This window comes from Sturnus vulgaris, chromosome Z (genome assembly GCF_052056855.1).
Source record: "Sturnus vulgaris isolate bStuVul1 chromosome Z, bStuVul1.hap1, whole genome shotgun sequence".
NCBI lineage: Eukaryota > Metazoa > Chordata > Aves > Passeriformes > Sturnidae > Sturnus > Sturnus vulgaris.
This window is the reverse complement of record NC_142283.1, coordinates 44,031,056-44,049,885: the sequence shown is the minus strand read 5'-3', so window position 1 is coordinate 44,049,885 and position 18,830 is coordinate 44,031,056. Positions and strand designations below refer to the sequence as shown.

General features: G+C 37.2%; 1 protein-coding gene across 3 annotated transcripts in view; it reads left to right on the top strand.

Moving 5' to 3' along the window:
• Nucleotides 1-18,830, top strand: part of NTRK2 (neurotrophic receptor tyrosine kinase 2) — a 195,288-nt gene that overhangs the window by 45,231 nt on the left and 131,227 nt on the right. For all 3 annotated transcript variants that reach the window (XM_014869110.2, XM_088156795.1, XM_014869114.2), the window contains exons 8-11: nt 184-483; nt 5,317-5,349; nt 9,470-9,570; nt 10,854-10,953. In XM_014869110.2, coding sequence (XP_014724596.1) covers nt 184-483; nt 5,317-5,349; nt 9,470-9,570; nt 10,854-10,953 — 534 coding nt within the window. The remainder of the gene's footprint in view (nt 1-183; nt 484-5,316; nt 5,350-9,469; nt 9,571-10,853; nt 10,954-18,830) is intronic.

Below are 18,830 nucleotides of genomic sequence, written 5' to 3'. Positions count from 1 at the left end.
CAGAGCAGGTATGTTCCTGTGTGAGTATCCTTTAAATAGGTATCATTCCATTTGTAACATCCTTTTGTACTGATGAATGAAAAGTACTTCCATGAGAACTTGGGAGGGAGGGAGGGAGATTGGGAAGGGAGGAAGGACATGTTCAGAATATTCTGATGTTCTTCACTCTTTTTTCCAATATAGTTGCACCAAATATCACATTTATTGAGTCTCCGACCCCCGACCACCACTGGTGTATTCCATTCACTGTGAAAGGGAATCCTAAGCCCACATTGCAGTGGTTCTATGAAGGAGCTGTACTGAATGAGTCTGAATACATCTGTACTAAAATACACGTTATCAATCAAAGTGAATACCATGGCTGCCTTCAGCTGGACAATCCTACACACCTGAATAATGGTGCTTATACCTTACTGGCAAAGAATGATTATGGAGAGGATGAAAAACGAGTTGATGCTCATTTCATGGCAGAGCCTGGAGATGGTGAGTGTGGTTTGTTTTTTTTTTTTTATACTAGTAATTGCAAATTGATGAAAGTTATGAAATAGTGCTTTTGGCCAGTTTAACTATTTTGGAGAAAGAGTCTTTTAGAACTTTTTTTCTCTGAATGAATGTCTTCAATATTACTTGTAAAATAATGTTTTTCTTTAGCATTTTCTTCTTGTTTATTGATTCTGAAGGAAGGTTATGCCAGTGCTCTGTAAATCTTCCTTTTGAGTAACCATCTTCCCTGCCAGCCAAGGCTAATGAAGAGTTGTTATTTCTGAAGTTTTTCCAAGTCTCAGATCTTATCCTGAAAAACACTGAGTGCCAATTCAGCCCCTCTGTAACTTGCTGTACTGCATATGAATGGAATTAGGCAGTGTGTTCAAGGATACAGAGGATGCTTGTGGGGCATCTAGTGCCCTGCTGCACAACTGATAGTGCAGTCAAGTGAGTTCATGATAATATGTTGATTTTAGGACACCAGAAGGAACTGGAGAGAAAACAAGTAACCCAGAGGCAGGATAGACAAGGCCTTAAGGTCTCAGATCTTAACAGGGATTTTTGATGTGCAATTGCCATTTGTCTAGGTGACGTCTTGGCACCTACATTGCTAGGAGTATCAGTGTTCAAGATAGTTGCACCTTCAGTTGCTCTCAAGATTCCCCCTAGCCCTTTCTAAATACTATGTGAGCAGGCTCAAGATGGACTAGCTCATTGAATTGCAGGGACTACTGTAAGTGATTGATGTTCACTGTGGTTTGATCTTTTCCCACATCTTCAAAACCATATATGAAGTGGCTGTAATAACAGTCACTCTACATGCAGGCATACTGGAGCATGTGGAAGAAAACTCTGAGTGGACTTTGCACATTTGGAATAGAAGTAGCAGTTGTGATCTTGTGCAGATAATTGCACAGTTGTATCTCAAAATATGAGACTGTATGTATCTTTGGCTTTTTGACCATGTGATACAAATAGTTGCCTTCTTTTTCTTTAAACAGCAGTGCCCTGTTATGTTATCTGACGGAAAAGAAAGTAGTGAATACTTAAATTATCTTCCTACATCTCAGGCCACTGACCATAAAAATATGGTCAGTATTTCACTTTTTCCCTTTCAGCTCAGTTTGCTATAGGGAGAGAGAAGATAGGTCTTTTGCTTTCCCGTCCTTAGGAGAAGATGAAGACCTGATAAAACCTGGCTTTATTTTCTCCTGCTGTGCTCACTGCTCCTCTCTTTTTTCTCTGGAGTTCTTCCTCAAAGAGACTCATTACAGAAACATGCCATGGTTTCAGCTGCTGGTGTCCCCTAATACTGCATTTTAATTGTTCAGCAAAATAGTTCATGTCATGGATGTTCTATGTACAGTGGAAGTTCTCTTTCACTCTGATTATTTAATATGAACCCAGCTTAATTTTCTAAGAGTATCAGCTACCTCTAATACATTAAGTGATTTTATCTTTTTTTTTGGTCTTGGATGCAAGTCCCCTTTCCTTTCCCGTTTTTTCTTTATGCTTCTGTCCACTCTAAATAGAATTGTAACTATCCTCTAACTTAGAAAGAAAACATGATTTATTTGTTCCATCCCTTTTATATTCCTATAAGAATGTAAGTCTACCAATGTAAACTGTGCTGTGTTCTTTAAGAATTTTCCAAGATCTGTAGTAAAGTAAGCCTCACAAAAAGAGTATAGAGGAAATGGGACTGTGTATAGACAGGATGTAACTGCATTAGAAATTAGATCATGCATAGTGGATGGCACCAAACCAGTCTTAAAAATTAACAACAGGGGAAATGGCTCATCTACGTAGCCTCCTCAGTACTGTTTTTACTTTCCTCCTGCAAGAATCATGGAACTGAGCTTTAGAAAACATCACAACATTGTTGTTTCCTCCACTGAAGCTCACATAAGAGCAAATGCATTGTATTACAATTTTTGTTCTATACTATTGCTATTTAAAGCACTGTCAGCTTTTTCAAATCCTTAAAAGGCTTTTTCAGTGCTGTCGTTACTGTGTAGTTTCTTCTTTTGGCCCACATATTGCACACTGAAGCACAAAGATTACGGCCCACACTCTGGTATTATGTTAATTTTCATATTTTCATGACTGAATTAAATACCAGTCCTGATGTTTCATGGGGTGGGGTACACCTACTGAGATTTAAACTGATTCTCTGGTTATTGCATCACTTTAGCAAATGCTCTGAAGATAAAAAAAAAATCCCCTCACCTGTAATCCACATGCTCATCCAAAGTAAACGTGACAAGTCTGAAGCATGCTCTACATCAATAGTGTAATAGTCCACTTTCAGAGTTGGATCAAACACAATGAAGACGTAATTTGTGCTAAGATGCTCTTAACTTTCAGCATGCTTCTTGAATAACTGTTTTTCACAGGTTTGAGGATGTAGGCATAAAAGAGAGGACAAAATGTACCATATTGGGATTTTGATTGTGCTAATGATAGTTAATGTTGTAAATTAAGAATTTGTTTTGAATGTGAAGACCTGGAAGAATGCATTTCATATCTTACTAGCTGAATTTTTACCTATCTTAAGTCTGCTAAAGTTCTTGTTTTCCAGCTCTTGCTGAGAGTGACTTGATTATTTGAGACTAATTGCTGTGAACAGTAAGCATGAAATGGTCATGGTTTATTCTGGACACTGTTCTCATAGTTAATCCAAAATGGCTAGTGAAGGTGGGAGAGATTTTTACTACTAATTGATATTTTTAATTAAACATATTCACCTGCTGATTCTCTATGTTAAAATTCAGCTGAAAGAGCCCAAGACACATATATCTTGTCAAACTAAAATATGCTAAATATGCCTTAGAAGCAGCATATTGCTTGTGCAGCATAACATGTGCTTTGCAGAAGTATGTTTTTGGATTGAGTCTTTTGCTGATGCTTTATTTTGAAAATGCCAAATTTATAAAGAAAGAAGCAAACAATCCAAGTGTAGTTGATGTAGTTTGTAAAGATGAGTGAATAGGATAAGGCTTTTGATAGCTCATTTACTCAACAACCTCTTCTAATGGGGGCCAAAACAATGGCGCCATTCTGTCTGTACTTGGCCTTGAAAATAAATGTGTGTAAATGTGTGAAAGGATTGCGGTGAAGCTTAATGTTAAAATAACCTCAACTGATGATTAAGTTGACATGTTTTTATGTGCTAAACAGAAAAAGTAATACTAAATAGAAATTTGGCGTTGTCTGTCCAGCATCTTGATTTTTGTAGCTTTATTTGAAGTGTTTAGTTATATAAAAGATATTTTAATGGAATTGATGACTTCTTATTTCATATGTCTGGGAAGATTTAATGGTTATACTCATCTTCTTAGCTTATCCCAATTCCAGTAAACAGAAACAAAAATGTTGACATTTAATTCATAAGGGACTGGGAGTTTTTTTGTTGTTTGGGCTTTTATTTCTACTTCAGATTACAGAAGGTGAGTTAGAAATACAGTTTTTCAGCACTTGAATTTTCTACACTCGGAAAACTGAATCCATGAACTTTTGTGGACAAAAGTGTCTGGTCAGATTACTTGAGGATAAATAGTTAGTCTTTCTTCACTGGTCATTTATTTCTGCCAATTGACATGACAGTTCTCATGGGATTTATTGACATGTATCCCTAGATACTGGAATATTGTCAAGGGTATTTTAAAATATGCCTAATTTTCTGCTGCCGTTCTACAAATATGTTGTAATTGGTATTTTCAGCACAGATTCTTGTGCTGTTAACAATGGTGTTCTGCTCTTACTTCACAGTGGCATTATGCCCGTGCAATGCTTGTGCTATGGATTTACTGTATAGTATTATAAACAGAATCAAGTTCGTTGAAGTTGGATTAATCTTTAGAGATTTTAGTTATTTGTTAATTTTATTTCCAAACTTGGAAAAATAAAGAGAAAATATACAGAAGAGATAACTATAAGCCTACTACATTAGCCATGCTAGAGGTACATTATAAATCAGAATGAATGGGTATGTTCAAACACAACACAAATATCTTGCAAAACATGAATAACAGCTCACTAATTTCTGTGGCTGTTCTGTGCATTTACTCTCATATGTGCTAAACCTTACATTCATGCAGTAAGTAATCAAAAAAAGCTGCAAACAGGAACTAGTAAAATTGAGAGAAGAGTAGACTAGACAGGTATCCATTTGCTACTGTAAAGTGACACATCTGACTCTTACTGAAAGAGTTCTGTCTGGGATCAGCTATGTAGCTGGCTTCTGTGAAGCATCCTTTTATAGAGTGAATCAAGTGGTTCTGCCTAAGTAATTTCTACCTGTAGCTCTTAACTTGCCAGCTCACTGCTTAAAGTGGTTTGCTTGCACAATGATGTAATAGCATAATTTTCTTTTTTTTTAAATGGAGTAAAAATCACTCTGTGAAATCTGCTTCCACCTAAATTCAGGGAAAATGTTACCTTTCATTTATCAACAGGAATAGCTATTGTTGCACTTACTACACACACACAGACAGACACACACAGACACACACAGACAAATATATATATATGTAACTAGTGGAAACCAGGATTTTGCCTAAAGTAACTCATGCCCCTGCCAGAAGCAAAATAAGCAAAATATTAACCTGTGGATTAACTCTAAGATGGTTGTAAATGTAATTAATAAACTGCCATTATTGATGTTGATTTGCATTTATGTAGATACTTATGATTGCTGTGGCAAATAAAGTCAACTCTTAAAACTACTCCTAGAGAAATTTTTATTCTTCCACCATTTGCAATTTATTTACAAAGCTTTTCTTCCTTTTTTTTTTTTTTTCTTTCTCTCTCTCTCTTTTCCATGTACAGGTAATGGCCCAATTTTGGATCCAGACGTTTATGGTATATATTTGATTTTCTTTTCTTTTAATAATAGAAATGAAGGAACTGGAACATTAAAAGTTCAAATATTAGGCTCAGTTATATTGAAATGTCACATAGAATAATACAGCTCTAAAAGGTACTTTGTGGTTTTGGTTCTCCTGTCTTATATTTAACATATGTGATGACAATATGATGTTTTACTTACTATGCTGCTTTTGATTCACATTAGGAGAAGCATAAATCCACTGCTGCAAATGGGTGCAGTTGATCCTGTAGGACAGCTGTGTGATGTAGTTCACAGACATGAGATTTTGTGAACCTTTTGGAGGCATTTCTTGGAGGAAAGAAAGTTTGTGATTTCTCTTTATACAACTTAATTTATTTTTTCAGGGATGATTCCATACTTGTTTTGCATCCAAAAATGTACCCCTAAATCCCACTTAGAAATGAAGTTGGCACAAGTAAGTTTTCCTGTAGGCAATTTATTTTGTTCTGTCTGCTCATTTGTACCTTCCCTTAATCTCTCTTGCATAAGCAGACCATCAATTTAGTGGTAGCTGAGTGTGTGCCAGGAGATTTTGATGGCACAGTGTTCACATTATTTTTTTAGTTAGGCAAAATGTACCCAGTGAAAAATCAGTGTGCACTGAAATAGAATCTGGAGAATGAAAAGCAACAGTCTGGTTTTATAAAATATTTCTGGTATACTTCTGGTGAGTAGAAAAGTTCATCTTACCTACCCTACACAAACGGCTTGAAGCTGGATCCTGTTTAGAGTACTTTTATTTGGATGAAATATCCCATGACTCAGGTTACTTAAAGCTGATCTAAATGTTGTTGCTTTGATTACATTCCACGTCATTAAACTTTAGCAAATGTGCAATTGAAGCATCAATTTGACTTCAAATGCTTAGAAACTCCAAAGGATAGCTCCCCCTCCCTCTCTTTCCAAAAATCTTTATTTTGGAGGAGAAGGAGAAGGGAGGGATGGGAATGAGAATGTGGCGATGGTTTGCACAGTTTCTTCATGTGTTGTGTTATATGAGCTGTATGCATGAAGATTTTGATTCTGAGCTTTTTATCTAGGTCCTGATGTGTGTGTATGACTTTAGCCATGTGAGTGATGTGCTTTGACTGACTTGGGTGGGTTTCTGATGAGGTGTGTGCTTCAAGTTTTATTAGCAGATCACAGCCTGTAGGACTTGTAGTCTAGGTGAAGGCAGCCTTCCTCTATTCCTGGCCGTTCTTTCTGCTGTTTGAAACTGCTGTCCTTGTGATGTGAGGCGATTTCCAAATGTTTTTACTAAGTAATTTGAACATACAACAGAAATCAGAAGATCTGATGAGGTGACATCAGGCTGAGTGCCATAGAGTTTTCCCCTGCCTGCATGGGGCACAGCTTGCCACGAGTGGAGCAGTTGCTTGTGCCTCTTGCTCACCTCTGTGGCACCTCTGGAAATTAACTAAGAGAAATAACTCACATGGGTGTGAACAGAACACTGAGTGTAGAGCCAGCTCCTTTGGCTCTAAGTTCATATTTTCATGCCATGATGCCTCTTCTAACGTGGTTATGAACATGAGAGAGACAATCTGGCCCGTATCTGCCAGACCCCAGAATGACTGTGCAGAGTGCCCCACCCCCGGTGCTGATGTGGCTGTGCTGTTGTGTTTTTCCCATGCACCTTGCTTGTGAAATGGCAGTAAAATCCTTGCCAGCATCAGCTGCTAATCACCGCAGCTGTTATTAGTCACTGGTGGCTGCATGAGGTGCAGAGCGCCAGAGAACTTGGCCCTAAAGCAATATGAGCCTTACCTAGCATGAGTCAAAAGGCGTGGCCCTGTCTGTAGGAGTGCTCACTGTCTGTCAGGATTTCTTAGTGAAATGAACAGGAATTTGTTTAATTCAAATTGTCCGGCTTTGGCTGGATAGCCGTCGCGTGTATTTTCCTTGCCTGATCCACCCATTTCCAGGGGCTTTGAAGATCTAGCAATACATCAAATGCAAATGATTCACATTTAGACAGCAAGCAATGTCAGCATACTACCAGTATACCAATGTAGCCTCCCTTAGCTCTTGCCCATTTTAATATAGAAGTGTAGAGGATTCACAGACCAGACCTGTGGTTCTCATTAGCCCTCCAGGGTGTGATTTCCAGTAGTTAGAACAGGACTGAGCATAAACAGAACCATAAAAAGGATCAGCTGTTATTTACAAGTTAAACTGGGAACAAAAAATTTCCTTCTTCAGAGTTTGTTTTACAAAGTCAGAGCAGCAAAAGCTCTAAATATTTGTTTTATGCATTAGTCTTATAAAACAATAATAAATATATGGTTGGCCAAAACCATCTTTGTGAAAATTTTCCCAGCTAATTGTAAAGGACAATTTTTTTAGGTTGAAGTACTTGTTATAAAGTAAGCTTTGCCTGCAAATAATGAAGTAGAAATCTCCTCCTCTGCTCTGGCAAAGAATGTACTCACAGTGACAGATGGTGAGCACAGAACCTTGTCCGAAAGTCCAGGCTGCTTGTGCAGGTGAGCCATTCAGGCAGTTATTGTGCTACCTGGATGAGCAAGGAATGCTGTTCATCCTCCTGTTACTGCTGCTCTAACCTTGCTTCATGATAAGCTATGCACACACAGGTGCAGTGCAGAGTTGGAGAATTCAAATGGTAAAAGATCAGGAAATTGATTTTTTTTCTCTTGAAACTCTGTATGTTTAATACATATCTTGTCTTGAAAGCGTCCTGTCCTTTGGCATGCATAGTTTAGAGCCCAAATAGACTATGTGACTTGTTTAGACATCCTGACTGTGCTGATTGTAGCACTGGTGCCAGAGGTAGCTGACAGCTTCCTGTACCCCAAAAAAAAAAATCTGCAGCCTGCAAGTGCTTTGCAGAAAGCAAATGTGTCCTTGCATGCCTGAAGATCAAAAGCCCAGTGCAACTTCTTACTAACACTGCCAGCTGAGCTCTCCAAATTTGCCTTGGGAGCTCAAGGAGAATAGTGCTTAAGTGCAAGCCCTTCCTGTTCTTGCTCAGCTGGACCTCCATGCTCAGAAATGCTCCTGCCACTGTAGTTTGCAAGAGCTTTTTCAAATTCACATTTAAGATTTTAGGCAGTCTTATGGCACTGATTTTAATCAAAACATGTGAAGAAATACCTATTTAATTGCAAACTTAAGTGATGATGCTGGAGGTGTATTTTACAACAGGGGCAGTAATTGCCCTTTGTTTCTTTCATCTGCATATGTTACAGGTGTGATATTAAAATGTTATTGTGTTCCCAGATGTAATAATAAAATAAATGCATTTTAAAATTTTATTTTAATTCATATTTATCTTAACTTCATATATATAACATTTAATTATTTTTCTCTCATTTGAATAATTTTTTCAGGAAATTGTGGACTGTGATATTTGTGTTTTATTTTGAAGTTCTTATAAATAATTGAGCCATGATCATTCTTGGTATGGAATAGTTCTGGTTTTGCCCTTGCAGCCATGTCAGTGGAATTATTTTGATAAATCAATCAAATTTCTTCATACCATCTCAGACACTTTAATTTTTAAATGTTTATCTGTATGATAGCAATGCTAAACCTTAATCATTATGCATATAACATGTTTTGAAAAAATTATTTATTAAACAAATGAAAACAGCTATTTCATATTTAATATTATTAAGATACTTGAAACCCATCTGCCGAGTGTTTCTCAGCAAAACAAAAGTGCTCAAGCTAATTTCTAAGACTGTCCTATATTTGACCGAATACAATGCTGGTGAAGTTCAGTGTAGAGGGCAGTCTTTCATTTTTAATGTGAAGTCAGAAGCACATAAAAATAGCTCTATGGATGAAGGTCTCATTTAACTCTAGTGTTTCCAGTAGGGATACATATTATGACGTAGATTGCTTATTTTTTCACGTTTGTCAGTCAGAGCACATTTGTTCAATTACATGCCACACTGAATCCCTCCCAAAACATTCCAGTTTCTTTAGCAGTTATGAGTTGTGTCCAAAGAGCTTAAATTCCCAAAGTTGATAGCGACCTTACCATCTTACAGAGCAGAAATAATATAGAAAACCATTTCCATATCAAAGTTATGATGTTATAAAAGCAACATTTTTTCCTTTCTTAAGAGTATGAAACCACACCTAATGATCTTGGAGATGCCACAAATAACAGTAATCAAATCACTTCGACGGATGTTTCCAACAAAGAGAATGAAGATAGCATCACTGTAAGTATATGCATTGTTTGCTGGTCTGTGATCTTTCTGGACTTTTTGTCTATACAACTTACAAAATTGCAGACACTGTAATAAGACTCTGGCCTATCACTAAAATATAGCTATTATTGTGTTGTTATCGAAACTCAGGAAACAAAAAGGATAAAAAATAAAATCAGTGCTCCCCATTCTTGTCCTTCTTCCTTTTTTTTTGGATGAGTGAATCACTTTTCAGTTCAAGTAAAACTGCTGTTTTGTGTCTTGCTTTTCTGAACAACTTGTTTGTCATTTCTGTCATTTTTTTAGCCTAAGACTTTGCATCTAATTTTTAGTCAAGGAGAGCAAATCTTCATTTACAAAATTAAGACCTCCAAGGTAATTTGAAAATATTTGGATATTTGAAGATAATATCCATCCTAGAGTCACCTCCATGTTAGAGAAGTGATGTGCTGCAGTGAATTTTTGAAATCTAACTGTATGGTTTAGACATTATTTCCTGTATGTTTTTGATTAAATGGCTTGTGATAGATTTTAGTACAAGTGTCTGAACTGATGGGCCTCCTCCTTTGCTGCCTTGCCTCTCGTGCTTTCCTGAACTGAAATGCTGGAAACTGATAGTGGGTTACAACCCTGGTTGACGTTGCAGCCTCCCTCCATCATTGATTCTGTAAAGCAGCAGCAGAGGAGAGTGTGCAATCATGAATCGGAGAGCAGACTGTGAGTGTGGACAATGTGCTAAAAATTTGGAGGATCCAAGACAGTCTTGTCTCATCTGATAACAGTCATTGAACTGCCAAGGTGGTAAAGGTGGGACCTGTGGATGTCCTCTGGTCCAAGGTCCCCGGATTAAAGCAGGAACAGTATGGTTCTTTATGGCTGTGTCCTCGCTGGTTTTGGTATTTTCAGTGATGGAGCCTTCACAGCCACTCCAGTATTTAACCTGGAGTGTTCAACCATTCCTACAGTAAATTCTTTTTTCCTATGTACTGTTCTTGTTTTCTTGTAACATGCCACTCTGCTGGAAGGAAAAAGGGTGATGTACATTCCCTCCCACCTGCCTTGAATGTGTAGGATGTTGAAAAAGTTCTCATAAGTGTCTGAGTCTCTATTCTCTGCAGAATAGAAGAAACCTCAACAAGTGTCTATTTTCTGCACTCTGTGATCTGAGTGCAAATGTTCCCCAGTTGAAATCAATCTTTTTTCATGATTGGATTAATCTGAATGTATGCTGGTTGTTTTTGAAGACACAAAAACAAAACAAACAGGTCTGTTTGTGTCCTTTTTTTTTTTTTTAGGTGTATGTTGTGGTGGGAATTGCAGCACTGGTGTGCACTGGCTTAGTAATAACCCTCATTATTCTGAAGTTTGGAAGACACTCTAAGTTTGGGATGAAAGGTAAGCAGGGTTGGTTTTGCACCTTCTGGAATTGTTGTGGGTTGTATGAGCTGAGACTGTAGTCTGCTGAACCTGGAGCAGTCAAAATAACTACATTAAATGCCACCACATTTAATATTTTGTTTATTCATCAGGTAAGTAAGAGCAGAGGTAGATGTAGACAGAGCGTAGAGTTTTGGATCAAACAGTTCTACTTCTGTTTTCTTCTTAGGATAAATACTATTACTCTGCCTTCTGCTGCAAAGCCCCCTGAGGCAATTCCTGAAGTAAAATATTTCTCAAGTCAGTGTAGGCAGGAAGAAGATAGAGAATGAAATTTATTCTGTTTCAAGTTTGTTTGATGAGAATTGATGCTCTATGTAAGAGATACTTTAGACAACACTAGAGTGTCCGATTAAGGTGAAGGGGAAGCAATGACAAGAGCAGAAGGTGCATTTGCAGTGGATCTTGTCAGAGTGGTGCTTTCTGAGAGATGCATTTTCATGTGCTTCTTGGGGAGCAGCATCTGGAGAGACTGGCAAGTACTCATGTCCCTGTGGAAGGGAGAAATCTCAGCCCTTCATTTATTCATTTATTATACAGCCAGATGGAGTTATGTGTAACACAGAGGTTCCTGCAACAACTCCATTACTATATTTTTTACTGGTATAATCAGTCTGTGTCTAATGATGTGGGTGAAATTGTATTAAAAAAAGAAAAGGGAAATGAAAAAAAAATAAATTAAAAAAAACAACTTGCTGTCTTGTTGAGAGACCTAGACGATGCTTTGCTGTGTGCTAAAAGAGATGAGCATTTGTTCTTAATATATGTAGATGAGGGTCTGTGGAGAACATGGTAAGTAATCTTTTGGCAGACTCCTGTTAATCTCATGTCCTTCTTCTCAAATGTGTTTATGACACAGTAACAGTTGGATATATATTTTGGCAATGCTTATATGCCCTTGATAAATGCTCTTTTCAGAGATATCTACTCTATATTTTGTGTTCCTGTGTTCTGTTTAGAGTAGATTTCCTGGAACAAATGAGATTTGAGCAGAACAGAAACATAGTTGGTGCTGATCAACTGCCGGGATGGTAGTCTTGTCTCTCCCCTCCTTCCTATACGACAGAGTCTCTGCTGTTTGGGGTAGCATTAGAAAAGAACAGTCATTGTGAAATATCCTGAATAGCAACATGAAGTCAGCAGGATTGAGCTGCAGGGTTTTGGCAGAAGGCTAGTCTGTGACCGAACAGTTCAGCCTAAATTTTATTTGTGTTTGATGCCTTCTGAATTGCATTTGGAGAGCTGAAGTAGGTGGAAGCTGATTGAGAGGAGCAGAGAGAATTGTTTGATGTTAGCTCTTTAAAGTTGAATACTTGTTAGGTTTTTCAAAATATGCATTAAATATTTCAGCACAACATTATTAAAGAAACCAGGAAATAAACCCTACCCTGAGGGAGAATGCACAAAGTTCTATTTTGTATTGTAGTACTAAGTTACCTTCCAGGAAGCTACTTGCTTTTCCGTATCTTCAGATACAGCTCTTCTCACAAAAATAGTACTCTTGCTGAATCAGTAAGTTTGACCTGACTAGTTCTTCATTGCAAAATTATCCATGTAGATCATATTTTATAAAAATATGATTTCACGGAAATTACTATATGAAATTACAAAAAGGCAGCAACCTCATATGTACTGTTTATTTTATTTTCAGTGGTGAATGTCACTGTGAATTACAAATTACTCTTGAGTCTTTCATGAGAAAGGAGTGACTCTCATCTGTCCCTTAAGTGGACCTGAAACTTCTCCAAAGCATGCATTCACACCTCATATTCACTGTCTGGATCTATCCATAGTCAAAAGTCCCAGAAACACTCTCTCTCTTTATCATTATCAGTATTAGTGAATTTATATAAAAACAATATTTAAAGACTTGGGATTAGATATACATAGATACATAATGCCTGGGCTAATAAGGAAATATGGCCTGCTCTGAAAAACCTGCAGTGTAAGTATATGTTGAGAATTGAAATATGAAAATAAGTAACCTGGTGTATTTGAACATGAAGAAAATAAGGTAAGCGTGATGAAAGGATTTTTTTCAGTCATAATTGATCAATACATTTAAATGTGTATGTTGGAATTTGGGAATAAAAGGGTCTAGTCAGCTACCTGACAATTCTGAGGCTTTTGCGATTTAATTCAGTCACAGTAAAATTAATCCAAACTTCGTGTACAAACAATGTGTTATAATGGTAGTTTAATAAGCAGCTTCAGTAGGGAAATGAGAAGGAGCTGAATATCCAAATTTCCATGGAAAATATTTATAAAACAAGATTTTAAAATCCTCTCCAGATTAATGATGTTTTTGCATTCATAAGAAGTAACTTCCTAAGTTAAATCAGACAGAAATGCACAAAAGGCCATACTTCTTTTTTCTGTTATGTTCTGAGAACACAACATGGTCACTCAGACACCATGTCATTAAATATCTACGCACCCTTCTTCAGCAAGCAATTTGGAAAAAACAAAGTAACCATTAGGTAATTGGAGCGGTCAAACTGTCACCAGTTGTATTTTTCACGTAACCGTTGGAAAAATGTTCAATTGAAAATCAGAAATAAATACAGGGTAATATAACTGTGTGTTCCGTAGGAAATATCTTTATGTAAGGGATGACATTTTCATCTCATTTGGGTTCAGAGCAGGCATCTGCAGCTTCTGTAGACATTGTTTTATGCCTCCTACTTTTAAATGTCAGTTTATCCCATCTTTTACATGGGCATCATCTGCCCACTTCTTAGACTTGTGCCTTTGCTGAGTTGTTTTGCAGTTACAGAGCTTGAGCATGGTTGGAATGTGGGACTGACAGTGACTGAGTCCCCAGAAAGAGTTGTGGAGCAGGCAGGTATGTCTGAGCTATGGATGAATCAGAGCTGCCCATGCCTGGAAGCACTGCACATAATGAGGTGGCCACAGAGCTCACCCTGATGTCTTCTTTCCAGTACTGTATGGAGCAGAAAAGTGTCCACTCTCTGTGTTAAGGAGCACCATGTCCTCTGGGAACTTCCAGGTCTTTGGCAGTACTGATCAAAATGTCATCAATATGTTGAAGAGTTTTATAAAAATAAATTATCCTTATTTTTTTACTTTTCTCTATTCATTTGGTATATCTAAGGTAAGAGAATAACTTGGCATATGTTTGTTTTACTCAGTTACCTTTCCAAACTGTAGTTATAGAGTGTTTTTAGAGGTGAGGAGGACAAGCAAAGCATTCAGAAACATTTTGTTTGGGATGTTCTGTATTCTGATTGAAGTTGGATTGTACTGTATGAAGCAGTTGTTTTAATTCTTGTCTTAATTATTTTTATTCTGTCTTCCAGAGCTAGAGAGGATAGCAGTTTCTAATGATTGACTTTGGGAACAGTATTAGTACAGAACAGAGCTGTGGTCTGTGCTAGAGGAGTCTTAAAATAGGGTTAGTACAAAAAACCCTCATGTTGTGCTAGACTTCAGACTTCCACAGCAGAATTCATCAGAATAATTGGTGAAACATAATTCTCTATTTCGCTGCTTGAGTACATTTTAAACACCTGCTTATACAGGGCCCAATGAAAACAGCTTTGTATGAAAATCTGCTTTTGGTTGCTTGGACCTGAAGGTGACGTTTTTAGACCCTTGCAAGATGCTATAGCATAAATGGTGAAAGCTTCATTTAATTTTGTAAATGCATTTGTTAAGACTTGTGGGTTGCTCTTACGAAACACCTTGGCTTGCTTTCTTGCTTGCTTGCTGTGGGATGTAAAAATGCTTACGGTGGGAATTCACTGGAGGCTGCCAAGACAGCTCTTACCGTTTTGTGTTTATTTCCATCTAACCAGCTTATGAAACTGAAAAATAACAAGGGAACTGGAGTAGAGAGGACAAGGGAGCATTTTTGAACTCCCTGAGAGGATTTGTGGAAGAGTAATTCTAATCCTATTTTATCCTACTTTGCATTTTGAATGATGATGGAAGTAACCAAGTGGTTTGCAGCATAACCAGCCCAATACACAGTTTGCAGATGTTAATCATGCCACTAAGCATGAAGGGAAGTATGAAGAAAACTGATGGTAGATAAATTAGTGAATAAACTTCCAAACAGCATAGTATTCATTTAACCAGATGAAAATATTTTTGATTATATCAACTGTTCCTATTCCAGTGACAAGACAATATCCCCAGTAGTCCCTACTTCCTGGGGAATCTGGAGGTGGATAGTCATGGACAAGAATATTATCATAGGAATTTTACTGATAGAGATAAATGGAGTTTATGTAGATTTTACCAAAATCAGAAATGAAAGAGAAGCCATTCTTACCCAAAGCAGTGTCTTCTAAGTTAACACGTAGAAACTGACAGAAGTACTTACTCCCTGTGGAGTGAGAGGGACTTTTTTTCATATGTTTGTATGAAGTTTCTGTCAGTACCTTTAGCTGAGTGCAAAGTGCAAAGATAGGGGAACAAACAGTCTGAAATTCACATTGTATTTAGGCAATGTGAATTCTTCTCATGTCTGTGGGCTTGTGTGTCATGCTTTGAAAGGTGCTTCTCCTTCCTCAAGCACTCTGTGAACTACCTCCTGTGTCTAAAAATATGTCCTAACTAGGAATTCTTCGCCCCGTTCAAAGCCTTGCAAGTCAGTGCAGATCAGGGTACAGAAATTTACCATTCTGTGATCAGGTAATGAGATTTTGTGGTTGATCTAGGAAAGAAAACTGTGTCTCTTTTAGGACAAACACCCCAAAATACTACCTTTCTTTAAAGTTCTTGCTAGCTGCTTGTCAAATTTTTGAGTGGAATTTTAAAATTTGAGCTGTCAATGAGAGTGCTGTTCTCTTTAATCAAGCTGATTAAAAATTAGGAACACACCCATGGATTTTTCCTGACAAAGTCAAAAATGGGTATTTTCTGCTGCTCTTGATATCTCTTTCTCTCAAGTGATTTGTAACATATATATTGGGTCATGAATGTCCTTGAAATCTTTTTAAATAAAAACATTAGCTATTCCAACAGAAGAACACTGATGGTTCCGGAATATTTCTTCTTAGTGTGTCACAGTTCATTATATTTTATTTGCTTGTAAACTCTTGTAACTGTTTGAGCTTCAGTCCAAAAGACAGTACAGGGAAAGGCAGCTTGGCACTCATTTAAGTTGCAGCATATTTCTCAGTTGTCTTACTGTATTTCAGTTTGGGTAAGAAACACTGTACAAAAACATGGTAAGACTCTCCTTCCAAAGCAGAACTGTCCTTCTGGCACAATGACATAACATAACTGACTTTACCCAAACAATCATATTTACATGACTTTAGATACAATCCAGGTGAAAGTAGAGTGCCTTACCCTTCTGTCTGAGACTTTTGCACATTCCTTTGGCTGCGTTGGAATGTGCTACTTAAGGGCTGTCAAGAAAGATCTTTTGTGTCTTACTTGTCTATAAGCATACAGAAAGTGGTAATTGGTTTTTCTGCTTTAATACATTTTCCTTGACTTAACCTTGTTGTCAGAGGGGCTGATTGCAAGAGACTTTAAAAAAAATCCTCATTCATTCACATTGGTGATTGAAGAATTAGGATTTTGGAGTGTTTAGATGACTGAGTAGTTTGAAGTATTGATGTATGAGAAGGGAGAGTTTTTATGTTTATTATTAACTCATGCATCACATGTCTTGCTTAGGCAATTGGGTTATTGCTTATAGAGTAGGAGAAAAGTGAAATGCAGTTAAAATAGAAATACTTCTTTTACTTTTAATTCTAAAACAATTGCAAAATAAAAGCTTTGCATATTCAGCAAAGATCTGCAGTTTGACAAGTATGACCTAATGTTCAAATTGGTATGCATTAAGTTTATAGCAGTAATTTTGAGGCTACAATTTTGCCTTTTCAGACGCATCATTTAAAAGATAAGTTTGTAGCTTGGGAACACATTTTATGCTTGACTTTCCAAAAGTCACTGAAATACTGAGGTTTTTGAGTTTCCACTTTTACCTATAGAAGAGATTTTGTGCTGTGTTGTACCTACCCAAATGCCAATTCTGTGGGTGTCGATCCTTTAGAACATTCTATTACTTAGTCAATGAGCAGAATATAAAAGAGGGATCAATTCATGTGTCAGTGTTGTAAGATCAGATGCAGAGAAAAATGAATGTGCTCAAATCTGCAGTATTTTTAGAGAGTAGACAATGTAAAGGCAATAATGATATTGCTCATCTGAACCACACACAAGGAACTTTTTATTGTTTGATACTGACATTCCAGTCCCGGTAGTCATGGGCCAATCATATAAATTGTCTGTCTTAGATGCATCACTTGTTAATGGGGACTGTAGTATTGCTTTACCACATGAACATTGGAAGATAGAGTTGTTAATATTTCTAAGTACCTTACTTTGAAGAAGCAAATTTCTATGTCAAAGAATGAGAGTTTGCATTAACTGATCCATGAAGGTACTTTAGTGTAAAGGATTTTACAAAGATCTTAAAATATTTAAGGTACCATTCTCTTGTGTTTCATAAATGAAAGAGCACTGTTTATTGCTTTGGTTTGGGTCTGTGTCACCCTATCAGACCATACTGTTAGACATTTTTAGAGTTCCATTGCTCTTATTTATATAAAATTTGATCTGATGGTCTCTGATGTCTGTTTGCATCTGCTGTTAGGTTTCCTGAGTCCAATTCTAAAGTCCAAAATACCATAGAAGAATGTATCTGTTTCTGTAATAGGAACAAGCAAGTAGATTATGCCTCATATGTAACACAAGATTTATGAAGAAAGCTCAAATCTGAACTAGGGAGCTTTTAATGCTACAGTGGTGCATTTGACTCTGATCTGTTTTGGTTGCAGAATATAAACTCATTTGTAATGACTGAGGGAGGAGTTACTAGCTTGCTTAGAGGTTTACATGATTCAGACTGCTATGCTTTTATTATTAACACTGATATTATGAGCAAAGAAAATTATCTGACACGTCATGGCCATTACTAATAAAAATAAGGAAAGCAGGTGTAAACAAGTACCTATTGTATCTCATTCCCCCTCCCCCTAAAAGAGGGGTGGTGGGATACTCATACACATACACACCCTGATGCAGGGTTAGCATCTCCCACAATACCTGTAATCTGGGATCAGCATTGTACATTAGCTATTAATTCATTGCATCCAGGGAATCTCCCAAAGTGTTCTCTTTGTGGGTAACCAAACACACCTTTTCCAAGTGACTCTCAACTCTTCTCAATTGCTATTTTCCTGGAGATACTGTACCTGCCAATGCCTTCTCACTGGTGCAATATAAGTATGCTTCTCTGCCTTACAGTGGCCAGTGTTCCAGCTTTTCACATTTATGTACTTAAAAAGTTAGGTTTATATTCAATGATAAGGCTGAATGATAATCCAGTGTAAGGACCAGTGTGTTATATGTAATGACTTTTTTTCTCCATATATGGATCATGAGTGACATAGAAATAGTTGTCCAAAGTGAAAAAACGTTTAGCGCTGCCCTCAAAGCCCATTTTGTCCTGACACGTCTTCTGTATTCTGCATAACAACGAGAATTATCTTATTAAAGAAGAGTCTGTCATTCTTTCTGTTTCGTATGTTTTGTACTCTGCTGTGTTTTGCCCCATTTAGTGCTCTTTGCTTTGCCAACAGCAGAAACCAGGAAGACTTGATGGCACTTCTAGTGTGGAAATGAGAAACCAGATTTGTCTTTGAAATTAGAGGAAAAAAATTAGGCCAAGATTGAGAACCTTTCTAATTTTCTCTGTTTGATCTTTTGAAGCTTCTTAAAAAAGAGGTCAGAGACGGAGCAATGTAACAGGATCCTTTATATTGAAGTAAAATGGGCAAACCATCTAGTAA